Genomic DNA, 12,948 nt, shown 5'->3' with positions numbered 1-12,948 from the left:
AGGCACAGACTGTGTGTGGGAAATGATTTAAGACAGACTCTCTCCAATACAACCCAACACTGCAGAGTTATGTGCGTCCTGTGTGGTGAGTTATTCACAATTTTTGATGAACAATTAAGGTTTTATATGTAAGATGGTTAAATAAAGAACAAAATTATTGGGTATTATATTATTTGTGCTCTGGTCCTGTAAGAGCTCGACAACTCGCACTCATTCTTATGTTTAATAAATGTATCATATAGTGTCTGTGTGTGGCAGGCTTACAATGATGTCAAAAAACAACATTTGAGTGCTCTGACCCTGGTGCTAGAGGGGGTACGCAGCTGGAGGTTGAATGTTTGAAGGGGTACGGGACTATAAAAAAAATTGGGAACCACTGGCCTAGGCTATTACCCCCCTCTAAATATAGACAGGTTCCACACTGAAAATATGCAAAAAAACATTTGTTTGATATTTTCGTCAGAAAAGCATATATACGTACTCACCAAACAGATGTTGTGGCTGTAATTATCACCATGCGGTGTTAAATGTGGAATTGTTCATCCATTATGAAAATTCCAAACAGGCAGAATAAACTAAATAAAATGTCTGTATATCGAAAAACTGAGTTTGGTTTGTAACCTTGAGAAAAATGATTAAATCCAGGTGAAAGCTATGATCTCTTATTGATGTCACTTGTTAAATCCACTTCAATCAGTGTAGATGAAGGGGAAGAGACAGGTTAAAGAAGGATTTCTAAACTTTGACAATTGAGACATGGATTGTGTATGTGTGCCATTCAGAGGGTGAATGGGCAAGACAAAAGATTTAAGTTCCTTTTGGGAACGGGCCATGGTAGTAGGTGCCAGGCGCACTGGTTTGTGTTTTCACGCTCAACAGTTTTCCATGAGTATCAAGAACCAAAGGACATCCAGCCAACTTGATACAACTGTGGGAATCATTGGAGTCAACATGGGCCAGCATCCCTTTCGAACGCTTTCGACACATTGTAGAGTCCTTGCCCCAACGCATTGAGGCTGTTCTGAGAGCAAAAGGGGGGAGGGGGGTGCAACTCAATATTAGGAAGGTGTTCTTAATGTTTTGTACACTCAATGTTGATAAATGCTGAAATTATTTTCCATTGCGGGGCTTGTTCAGTTTTTTTATTTTTATTAGAGTACTCAAAATAAAATAATGTGTGTACTCATCAGTCAAATGCCCATCCCTAGTGGCTGTGTCTGTCTGTGTGAGCTCTGTTTCAGGGAAAGACTCTTAATGCTCAGATGGGAAATAGACCAGTGATGGGTATATGCAGTGACTCTGCATTTTTCCTACTCTCTCCTTCCTGGTATCTCTCTGGATCTCAGCCCTGATTGGGTGTCAGGTAACAAAAAAATAAAATTAACACTTGTGTCGGACAGAGAGGGGAGAATAATGACAGGGTTAACTCGTGTGGTGATGATGCCATCTCTACTGGCCCAGAGTTCCCACACCGTAGCTCTATTTTCTCTTTCATTCTCAACGAGGATGTAGTCCGTGTAGAATCGTCTGATCTGATGCTTTTATTTATTTTTAACACGGTGTTGTCTGACCTGTCGAGACTCCAGTCTCTACTGTTGTGCTGCTCAGTGTTCACCTCGTTTCAGCTTGACCCACTCCTGATTTTACCACACGATGCAAAACACATGCAAATAACAGCCAGGCAGGGGGCTTGTGTGTGTTTGTACAGACAGAGCAGACTGCTGTATGTGTCAGCAGGCTCCACCGGAGGGATCCCTGGGTGTTTGTTCACTAAAACCAATTTGCATCCTGTATTTCTGTACACGGACACCTCTCTCACTGATACAGACATAGGCAGAAACAACCCCTAACCCCTTCCACCTTAAATCCTAAGTCATTTGGGAGGGCGAAGGAGAGGGACACGTGGGTTCAGAGGGAAAGTGATATGAGGAGGGACAGAAGAGGGATAAATACACACAGGAAGAAGGGAAAAGAAGGAGCAGATGGTTAGCACGCTCCCCATTGTGAGGCCATCTTGCTTGACCACATTCTCCTGTACTACCCCCCCCCCCCCCCTTCCTTCCTATCGTCTTCCTCCATCCCTCCCTCTGTCTCTTCGCCCTACACTAATACCACACTTGTGTGCCACCAGTACACCCGTCCAATCCCTTCGCATCTGTGTTTGAAGTTCACTGCTCGACAGAGGGACCTTACAGATACTTGTATGTGTGGGGTACAGAGATGAGGAAGTCCTTCAAAAATCATCTATTGCCATGCAGTCCATGCAACTTTAATATTTTTACTCCTGAACTTATTTAGGCTTGACATAACAAAGTGGTTGAGTACTTATTGACTCGAGACATTTTAGATTTAAATTTAAAAATAACTTTAACATTTCGGAAAACCATAATTCCACTTTGACATTATGGGGTATTGTGTGTAGGCCAGTGGCAATCTCAATTTAATCCATTTTAAATTCAGGCTGTAACACAAATATTTTTGTAAGAAGTCAGTGGGTGTGAATACTTTCTGAAGGCCCTGGAGAAGGTTCTAGGGTTAGGGGCTAAGGGTTGATTTGGGACTGGACAGGTCAACTCTAAAGCCTGGACCTCCAGCATCCTGAAGGGCTTCCGTAGAGTAATTTTTTTTTACTGTTTTATGGCTGAGTCATGTAACCGCCACAGGAAGAACCTCAGAGCTGCCAGGGACTTCCTGTCAGCTGACTGGCTGGACAGGAAATGCTGGTATCCGTGTATGTGACTGGAAAGGAACAGGAAGGGTATAGGCATTGGAATTCTCAATTTTCCTTGTATGGCCTCATTGACATGCCCTGTCCCTTTCTCCATACTTTTCTGGTACTTTTCCTTGTGAGTTCTCCTCGGTGTTGTAGTATTGACCACTGTCAGTGGGTTGTGAAGGTGCTTGTGGTGTTTGTACACAGCTTCCTTCATACACCTCTCTACCTGCCCTTTACCTGTGGGGACAGACAGACAGGCAGACATGCAGACATGCATGCAAGTGACGGGTGTTGTCACTCAGGGGGACAATAAGGGTTTCTTCTAAGAAATATAAAGAGAATATCCACATTATTAGAACACACACACACACATCATGGTTGATCAGTATGTATACAGTCTACCACGATCTCCTGCTGACCAGTGTAATCACTATTATGGCTCTTTTGTTGTTAATGTTATATTTATGAGTTGGCTGCAGTTTTTCTCTTTTACAGTCTCATGCTTGGGATGTAGCCTAGCTGGGATGTGTGTGTCCGCTTGCAAGCAGGATAAAAAGGGAATTGATGGAAGTTTAGGGAACAACGAGAGGAAGCTATGCAGTAGGGTTGGGACGTGGACCTGGTGTCTCTGTGTTGCAGTAGGGTTGGGACGTGGCCCTGGTGTCTCTGTGTTGCAGTAGGGTTGGGACGTGGACCTGGTGTCTCTGTGTTGCAGTAGGGTTGGGATGTGGCCCTGGTGTCTCTGTTGCAGTGGGGTTGGGACGTGGCCCTGGTGTCTCTGTGTTGCAGTAGGGTTGGGACGTGGACCTGGTGTCTCTGTGTTGCAGTAGGGTTGGGACGTGGCCCTGGTGTCTCTGTGTTGCAGTAGGGTTGGGACGTGGCCCTGGTGTCTCTGTTGCAGTAGGGTTGGGACGTGGACCTGGTGTCTCTGTGTTGCAGTAGGGTTGGGACGTGGACCTGGTGTCTCTGTGTTGCAGTAGGGTTGGGACGTGGCCCTGGTGTCTGTGTTGCAGTAGGGTTGGGACGTGGACCTGGTGTCTCTGTGTTGCAGTAGGGTTGGGACGTGGCCCTGGTGTCTCTGTGTTGCAGTAGGGTTGGGACGTGGCCCTGGTGTCTCTGTGTTGCAGTAGGGTTGGGACGTGGACCTGGTGTCTCTGTTGCAGTAGGGTTGGGACGTGGACCTGGTGTCTCTGTGTTGCAGTAGGGTTGGGACGTGGACCTGGTGTCTCTGTGTTGCAGTAGGGTTGGGACGTGGACCTGGTGTCTCTGTGTTGCAGTAGGGTTGGGACGTGGACCTGGTGTCTCTGTGTTGCAGTAGGGTTGGGACGTGGACCTGGTGTCTCTGTGTTGCAGTAGGGTTGGGACGTGGACCTGGTGTCTCTGTGTTGCAGTAGGGTTGGGACGTGGACCTGGTGTCTCTGTGTTGCAGTAGGGTTGGGACGTGGACCTGGTGTCTCTGTGTTGCAGTAGGGTTGGGACGTGGACCTGGTGTCTCTGTGTTGCAGTAGGGTTGGGACGTGGACCTGGTGTCTCTGTGTTGCAGTAGGGTTGGGGCGTGGACCTGGTGTCTCTGTGTTGCAGTAGGGTTGGGGCGTGGACCTGGTGTCTCTGTGTTGCAGTAGGGTTGGGACGTGGACCTGGTGTCTCTGTGTTGCAGTAGGGTTGGGACGTGGACCTGGTGTCTCTGTGTTGCAGTAGGGTTGGGACGTGGCCCTGGTGTCTCTGTTGCAGTAGGGTTGGGACGTGGCCCTGGTGTCTCTGTGTTGCAGTAGGGTTGGGACGTGGACCTGGTGTCTCTGTGTTTGACTCCCTGACTGAGGAACAGGAGAAACCCTGTTGAAACCTGCTGACCAATGGGAAACGGGGCAGCTGCTACACTCTCTCTCTCTGAGTTGGTGTGAGCAGCGCTCTGCCCTCCCTACATTATTAATGAGCGGAAGTTTTGCTTGTTTTGTGTGTGTGCAGACACTGATGTGTGTGTTTTGCAGATGACTGCGAGCTAGCCGGCTGAGTAGAAGAACGGGAGTCCCCCCCCCCCCCCGCCCCCTCTGCCACCTGCAGCCATGAATGGTAAGACCACGTCTTTATTACTCTGTGTGTGTGTGTGTGCTGTGACGTTCTCCTGCTCTCTCAAGGGCACATTTAGCTGTTTTTTTCCCCCCCTGTCTTTTTCTGCTGAGTCTCTTTTCTTGTCCTCCGGTGCAGCAGCAGTGTGTAGTGTATCGCTCACTGGGCTGTTCACTGCAGCACGACTCTGTCTCTGTCCAGCTCCTATATCTGCTGCACCTGATGCTGTAGCAGTGTTGTATCTAACTCTACACCCCTGTTCATAGATCCTATTAAACACTACGCCCGAGTGGCGCAGCGGTCTAAGACACTGCGTCTCAGTGCTAGAGGCGTCACTACAGATACCCGAATCCAGGCTGTATCACAACCGGCGCATAATTGGCCCACCGTCGTCCGGGTTTGGCCGGTGTAGGCCGTCATTGTAAATAAGAATTTGTTCTTAACTGACTTGTCTAGTTACATAAAAACAAATTATCCTGTCTAAGGCCCTGTTCATGGATCCTGTCTAACTCTACGCCCCGTTCAATCCTGTTCAGTGTAACTTAAATTAATTTCAACTGAACAGTTTATTCACATTTTGTTCGGTTCTGTGCTCTGATGAAACAGGGAAAAACGCCACTGAGGTGACGGATCTAGTTTTAAGTCCGTCACATCACAGCAGTGTTTCACTTCACATTTTTTTCAGCAGCGATGGCAGAGTTATATATTTACATTTTGAGGTGGCAGCCACGATATAGCAGCAGCCGTGCGCCGCTGCTAAATGCATATAGGGGAAACGCTGCACAAACATATTCTACCTACGGGGTCAAAATCAATAGACTGAAACAGAATTGGCCTGTACTGTACTGTAAGACCATAGCCCAATTACAGTGAGCCTACTGTGTTCCATGGTGCAGGGCTGGAATTGATTGCGGCAGGGACAGTCCCCGAGCCTGTCAGTGTAGACCGAGATAAGAGTGAACTGCTTTATCTTTCTTTATTACCGTATAATCAGTGGTTTTTAAACACACAGACACTAAAAGTGATGTTAGTAGGAATGATGTGGACAATAAAACAATAACGAAGCGATAACTCAAACGGGATACGAGATGTGCTTGTTTTAATGTTTGGAATTTCCGTTGATTACTACGGCTCCCCCTTAGGCCTACCAGTGTGTATTTTACAAATGCCGCATATCTATGGCAAGACTCATCACTCACCCAGCTTTCGTCGAAGTCAGGCTTGTAGTGTTTGAGATGTAACGTACGAACGAACGGAAGGAGACCGATTTCATAGTCCCCCTCCGTTTTCATTGCGGGGGACTGTAACAATGTTTGTCCTCCACCTTTTAAAAGAAGAAACAAACGAAAGAAAAATGGGCAACAGTAAATATAGTAAATATAGTCCCCCACGAATGATGCAGCGCCCCCCTTGGGCCAATAAGTGTAATTTTGTAAATGACAGATCTCTATTGCAAGACACCTCATTCACCCAAGTTTCGTCCAAAATTGGGCAAGTGCTGTCAGATATATCGCGTGTGCCTAACGGACGGACACAGGTCCACAGTCCCCTCCCTGGTTTCATCGTGGGGGACAATTTAATGTCTAAATTCCGTCCTTGTTCTGTCTATTCATACGGTCGCTCTGATTTGGTAATATTAAGAGGCTTTGCCTGGTGTGTGTTTATTGCGTGTCTTTTAGCTTGAGGTTGTCTTGTGAAACCTCAGCTGTTTCCTGTGTTGGGAGTTGTTGCTTAACCTTTGTGTGTGTGTGTTGCTACCACACACCTCTGTTTGCCTTTTACCTATAGGTTTCTAGGCCTTTTCCCACGGAGGGCTGAGATTGGTATCTGAAAATGATTTATCTCTCCTCTCTTTCTCCAGGCGGCCGCAATGTGTGGGCGATCTCTCCAGAGGAGAGGGACAAACATGATAAACAGTTTGACACCCTCTCTCCCGCCATGGGCTTCGTCTCAGGTACCAAGACGATGCTTGCATGCACACCGATATTTTCATCTCTCCATACTGTAATGTCGCTCACTCTCTCTCTCTCTCACTCTTGTTCTCACTCCAGGGGAGCAGGCCAGGAAGTTCTTCCTGCAGTCGGGTCTTCCCTCCTCAGTGCTGGCAGAGATATGGTGAGCACACACACACAGACGGGCTTCCTTCTCTGTGCTGGGAGGAATGTTGTAGGCAGCTGCTCTCCAGTCACACACACTTGATTGTCCTGAGGAAGTCATGACCCTCTCTCTACCCCCAGGGCCCTGGCTGACATGAATAAGGATGGGAAGATGGACAGGTTGGAGTTCTCCATCGCTATGAAGCTCATTAAGCTCAAACTTCAGGGCACACCCCTTCCCTCATCTCTACCAATCATCATGAAGCAGCCGCCAGTGCCCGCCCCTGCCTCAACAGGCGCCATGTCCTCCTCACGCTATGGTACGTTAACACTTCTATTCTATTTTGTATTTCTGTGTTTCATCTTATCGTTCTAATAATGTGTGTTTCCTCTGTGTCTCTCCAGGAATGGGCTCCATGCCAAACCTGTCGACGATGCCTGGAGCCGTCCCCATGCTCACCCCCATCCCCATGACATCTAACTTCTCAACCATGACCCCTAACCTCTCAACCATGACGCCTAACCTCTCACCCATGACGCCTGTGACTGGCCTCACTCCTATGGTCCCAATGGCAACAGGCATGGTCCCCCTGGTTGCCGCGTCAACAATGCCCCTGCTGCCGTCCCTGGGCAGCCCCGCTCTCCCCAATGGCACTATGGGTATCCTACAGCACCTTCCACCAGGACACATGGGGACAGGTAAGAGGACAGGCTCTCTCTCTTTCTCCATCTTTCTCTCTCCTTCTCCTTCCACACTCCCCCTTTCTCTCAATCTGTATGGAAGTGAATGGAGAGTAGAAAGTGCCCTGTCACCATTCTCAATAACTGAGTGGATATCATGGTGTATTTGCAATATAACCATACGGTAAATATGAATTGAAATCGATAAGGACCTTTATAATGCGTGTGTGTGTCAAGGCCTGCCTCTCTCTGTGCCCTACGCCGCCTCTCCTCTGGGTTTCTCTCCTGGGATGAACAAAGCTACATCACTGCTGGACCTAGGCTCAAGCAGGTAACACACACACACACACTTTATAGGATCTGACCTACATCTCTACCAATTTAGATGCCAATGGACTGTTTCTACATGGGCTAACTCTATAATATGCTCTCTCTCGCCATTCATCTTTCTCGCTCTCTCTATCCAACTGCGTCCCTCTCTCTCTCTCTCCACTCCAGCTCCAACTCTTCATCCACCACCTCCCTGGCAGGTAGTTCTCCTAAGACGGCTCCCTCTGACTGGGCCGTGCCTCAGGCCTCGCGCCTGAAATACAGACAGCAGTTCAACAGCCTCGACAAACACATGACGGGATACCTCACAGGTGGGTGCTGCTGGGAAATATAGGCAAACAGATGGGCAGCCGTCCGACAGGAGGGTGGCTATGGTTAACGTAGTTTACCTAAGGAACCACACTGGAATTAAGTAATTGACTTTACTGTGTTATCCCTGGCAGAGTTTTTAAAATGCATGTACTGTGTGTATATGTATTAAAACCAATTAACCGCACAGGCAGGTGGGTAACTGTGGATAATGCAGCTATATGAGAGATGGTGGTAGGAAGGGAAGACACACGAGTCGATTTAAGATGCACCTCGTGATGGGTAGAAAGCCTGGCATACCTGTGTGTGTCATACCTGAACCGAAGCATTTGTGGAATGCGGGGTGTGGTTGTCGGCATTTGTGTCCATTGGGTTGACGACCTTGCCTTAAAACATTCATAACTTATGCCCTTGTAGCCCTGTTGTGGAAGACTGCTGCTCTACTGGCCGTTCGTGTGTGTGTGTGTGTGTGTGTGTGTGTGTGTGTGTGTGTGTGTGTGTGTGTGTGTGTGTGTGTGTGTGTGTGTGTGTGTGTGTGTGTGTGTGTGTGTGTGTGTGTGTGTGTGTGTGTGTGTGTGTGTGTGTGTGTGTGTGTGTGTGTGATTGTTCTCTACACCTTCTCCTTTCCTCTCAGCTACCTCTTGACAGACCTGTTCTGGGGAAACTGCCATGGTATCTTAAGACTCACTGTCGCAATCCAGTGTAGGATCACTTGGCAACTGTTTATGAATCCTTTTAAATCGTTCTTATAATTTGGAGGTTCTCCACAAAGGTTACAAGGGAAGTATAAGTTCTAAAACAAAACTTGACGTATTCAACTGAGATTGCTTCATTCTGTGTGTGTGTGTGTATTTCAGGTCAGCAGGTGAGGAATGCCATGGCAACCACTCTGCTCACTCAGACGCAGCTGGCCACCATCTGGTGAGTACACCTCATCATTATCATCATCAACTTACCTGTATAAGAACTTTTGACCTTTGCAGTAACGTGCTTCAAAGGAGGAACCTAAGAATGTGTGTGTGCGTGCGCTAATCACTCGTATCTCTCTCTCTGTCAGGACCCTGGCCGATGTGGATAAGGATGGGAAGCTAAGAGGAGAGGAGTTTATTCTGGCCATGCATCTAGTGGACATGGCCAAGACCGCCCAACCCTTACCTCTCACACTACCCATAGAACTAATACCGCCATCACAGAGGTACACTCACTCATTCACTCACTCACTCACTCACTCACTCACTCACTCACTCACTCACTCACTCACTCACTCACTCTCTAACCCTTCCCCTCTCTCTTTCTGGTAGGGGTGCTGTGAATGGGACCAGTTTATCTCTCTATGCTGGCATCACTGAAGAACTGGAGGCTGAGCCACCACAGAAAACCAAAAGCAACTGTATGTACACACACGCGCGCCCACTCACTCTTCTCCTGTATGACTACAACACATACATAATGCATCTGTGCACATCTAATGACTATTGACTTATGACACTCGTCTCCCCATCCTCTCTCTCCCCATCCATCCCTCCCTCCCTCAGTATCGTTTGAGGATAAATTCAAGGCCAACCTGGAGCGAGGGAACGCGGAGCTGGAGAAAAGACGACAGGCTCTGCAGGACGCACAGAGGAGAGAGGAGGAGAGACGCCAGCAGAAGGAGAGAGAGGAGCGAGAGAGGAGAGAGCGGGAGGCCAGAGAGCAGGAGGAGAGGAGGAGGAAGGAGGAGGAGAGGAGGCTGGAGCGGCAGAGGGAGCTGGAGAGACAGAAAGAGGAGGAGAGGCTGAAGGAGATGGAGAGAAAAGAGGTGAAGAGGCATGTTCTATAATGGGCCAGGGCTCTGTGTGTGTGTGTGTCCACGTGTCTGACTGCGTGTGTGTTCCCCAGGCGGCGCAGCGTGAGTTGGAGCGCCAGAGGAAGGAGGAATGGGAGAGGAGGAGGAGAGGAGAGCTGCTGAGCCAGAAGAGTCAGGAGCAGGAGGACATCGGCAGACTAAAAACCAGGAAGAGGAACCTGGAGATGGAGCTGGAGGCTGTGGTGAGGCTACACTTTGGCTGTTAAGGTGACCGTATTACCGCCACACCGGCAGTCACGAGTCATGACCGCAGTCAAGTTCCACGTGACTGTTTAGTCACGGTAACTAGGCTTCTCCAAGCTCTGATGCTGCTGATGGTCGTTAGTAACTTACCAAACTTGCTACCTGCCTGGTACTCAGCACTCTATTGTTCCTCTAATAACGCTGACGTCAATGCAAATGTGATCGAAAATACAATCAAACACTTCATGAGAGCCCATGATCTCATGTTGCGCAACATTTCTATAGGCTATGCAATTGCGTGAGAAAACACAGTTTTGATGGCCTCTTAAAAAGAGGAGGATCCCATCAGCTTTCTATAGGTTAGGCCTACTATATTTATTTCTCAACTTTCCTAATATTAAGCACATTGCTTCGCTTTACAACAGGAGTATAGTCTACCTGGCTGGCATGAAAATTAACCACAGGAAAAGCCTCCTCCATTCGCTATTTAAATGCTTAGATTACATGTATTTTTTCCCCCCCTGTTCCGAGATAGATAATGGTCCATTGTAAGTCAAAACTAATTTCACACTTTTATATTATTTAAAATATGTGAGGACAAGATTAATCAAGAATAGTCTGATGGGTGACAATATTAGCCTATCACTTGTGAATGATGCCCAGCTTGCGGTAATGCAAGAAACAGCGCATGCCTTTTTCAAGTCATAGTCCCACACCTCATGTAGCTTAGCCCATAGGCCTATATGTTTCGATAAGGTTTGTATCACAACTAAAGTGGCCAAATAACTTCTTAAAATGAAGCACATTAATCTGCTTTACAACCGGTATAGAGCCTAACTGGCATACATAGGTGGCGCGTGAGTTTCAAGTTTAGGGAAGATCACTTTCACCATAAAAATGCACCTTTATAATAAAGCATTTGTGGTCACTTTTGAGAATGGTGTTTTCCCGCTAATTGATTGCGTTTTGGAACATTTGCGCTTATAGCCTACTGCCGTGTGCGCATGGCTGCGCTTATAATGTGACCAAATAGCCTAATAGTTTCGTAACATTTTAAACTAAACGTGCTGATCTGTTGCGTCAGTCTCATTGCTTTCGAAAGGTTTTTTCGGGGTGAGTGGTTGTGTTAATTTGGGATCTATCGCATCCCACAACTGTCCCAGACTATGTTTGGAATATTTATTTCTCGCACAGAAGGACAAGTTGACTAATAGAATAGGACTTTTGTACTATGGGGGATAGTAGATTGACATAGGCTAGTGCTTTTGCTGTTCGTTAGGCCTACCCATCTTGTTGGCTGATGAAAAGTAAATGTCGACAGTTCTAGCATCTTCCATATGTACCTCGGAATTCAATAAGAAGGACGTGCGCAACTGCGTCCCCGATGTGTCTGTCTTCACTTGTAGCCTACTTTGGAGCTGAGATAGATGCCTGTGAGAAGAACCCGATCACGTGACCGGCATTTGCCAATAGGTATTTAGATATCTGAGAGAGCCATGTGAGTGAGAGGTGCTTCAAAACACGCAGCCTGTGATCCGAAGAATTTCATTATTATATTCAGCCCAATGTGGTAACGACCATTGGCCGCAAACGGCGTGGATTTTTTTAGAGGCATTACGGCCATACTAGGGGTATGCCGCCGGGAATTACAAGGCATTATCAAGTGCTTGTCAAATTGTGAATGAGAGACTGATGAAGCTTGTGTAAGAAACAAAGCAGAGCTCATGCTTTTCATGCAACTTTTTTTCAAATCATCATTAGAGTCCCATCATGCAGCCTTAGAATTGATAAAAAATCGAAACATATCGCCCAACTTTTGTATCACAACTAAAGTTGCATAAATAAATCTTAATTACGCATATAGGAGGACCTGTTTCTTTAACTGCTCAACACAGAATAGCACCATGTGCGCACTGAAACCATCCTTTCAATTTTATTCAGCTATGTTCAATTGTATTCTTCATACTATGAAATAATATCAAATAATACCACGGAATTCTAAGCTAATCTTGTCTGCTAAATGAACTATTGTAGCCCATTTGGTATAGCCAGATCAGGGCCTAACATAAGGATGACTCTTTCACTTTCTCTCCCATTTTCACTCACTTAAATTCAAATGAGTTTCATTGGCATACTCCATCACTCTGTTTCTCCATTGGTGTCATAGTTCCTAATCCACCAGAAGCCCAACGGCACCTGACCACATCTCTCTCCCAGGGTAACAAACACAGGCAGATCTCTGAGCGGCTGCATGATGCTCAGAGCAAGAGGACGGTGCAGCGGAGCGAGCTGGAGCGGACCAACCAGAGACGAGACACAAGCAGACTGGACATCAACTCCCTGCAGAGACAACTAGAGGTGTCTGTCTCAGTATTAACTGTATTCTCAGCTACTGTTTGCCTCATTCCTTCCTTCGTGTTTCTGGTGTGTCGTTGTCTCCCCCCCCCTCCTGATGATGCATTTGTTCCTGTGCTTAAGGAGTACCAGAGGAAGCTGTCCCAGCTGACTCCAGAACAGCAGAGGCTCAGTGACAAACTGAGGAACATGGCCCTCAACAACCTGCCAGGTATGGGCTGGGGCTAGGCTGGGATTAGGTTAGGCTGAGACTGGGGCTAATTTAGGCGTTTAGGCTGGGGTGGAGTGCTAGACTAGTGTTTATGGATTATTTATACAGTAGGACTGGATTGTATGGCTAGACTAGACAATTTCCCCCATTCAGT

General features: G+C 47.2%; 1 protein-coding gene across 3 annotated transcripts in view; it reads left to right on the top strand.

Annotated features, from left to right (window-relative positions):
- The window catches only part of LOC139553165 (intersectin-2-like), a 37,674-nt gene that overhangs the window by 5,730 nt on the left and 18,996 nt on the right, over positions 1-12,948 (top strand). For 2 of the 3 annotated variants that reach the window (XM_071365175.1, XM_071365173.1), the window contains exons 2-15: positions 4,705-4,786; positions 6,645-6,737; positions 6,835-6,898; positions 7,021-7,199; positions 7,285-7,578; positions 7,798-7,891; positions 8,059-8,201; positions 9,057-9,120; positions 9,257-9,394; positions 9,501-9,589; positions 9,735-9,997; positions 10,078-10,227; positions 12,446-12,586; positions 12,707-12,794. In XM_071365175.1, coding sequence (XP_071221276.1) covers positions 4,780-4,786; positions 6,645-6,737; positions 6,835-6,898; positions 7,021-7,199; positions 7,285-7,578; positions 7,798-7,891; positions 8,059-8,201; positions 9,057-9,120; positions 9,257-9,394; positions 9,501-9,589; positions 9,735-9,997; positions 10,078-10,227; positions 12,446-12,586; positions 12,707-12,794 — 1,807 coding nt within the window. In that variant the 5' untranslated portion in view covers positions 4,705-4,779. The remainder of the gene's footprint in view (positions 1-4,704; positions 4,787-6,644; positions 6,738-6,834; positions 6,899-7,020; positions 7,200-7,284; positions 7,579-7,797; positions 7,892-8,058; positions 8,202-9,056; positions 9,121-9,256; positions 9,395-9,500; positions 9,590-9,734; positions 9,998-10,077; positions 10,228-12,445; positions 12,587-12,706; positions 12,795-12,948) is intronic. The other variant, XM_071365174.1, reaches the window with a different exon arrangement.

This window comes from Salvelinus alpinus, chromosome 25, assembly GCF_045679555.1.
Source record: "Salvelinus alpinus chromosome 25, SLU_Salpinus.1, whole genome shotgun sequence".
Taxonomy (NCBI): domain Eukaryota; kingdom Metazoa; phylum Chordata; class Actinopteri; order Salmoniformes; family Salmonidae; genus Salvelinus; species Salvelinus alpinus.
This window is presented reverse-complemented; position numbering and strand designations above follow the sequence as displayed.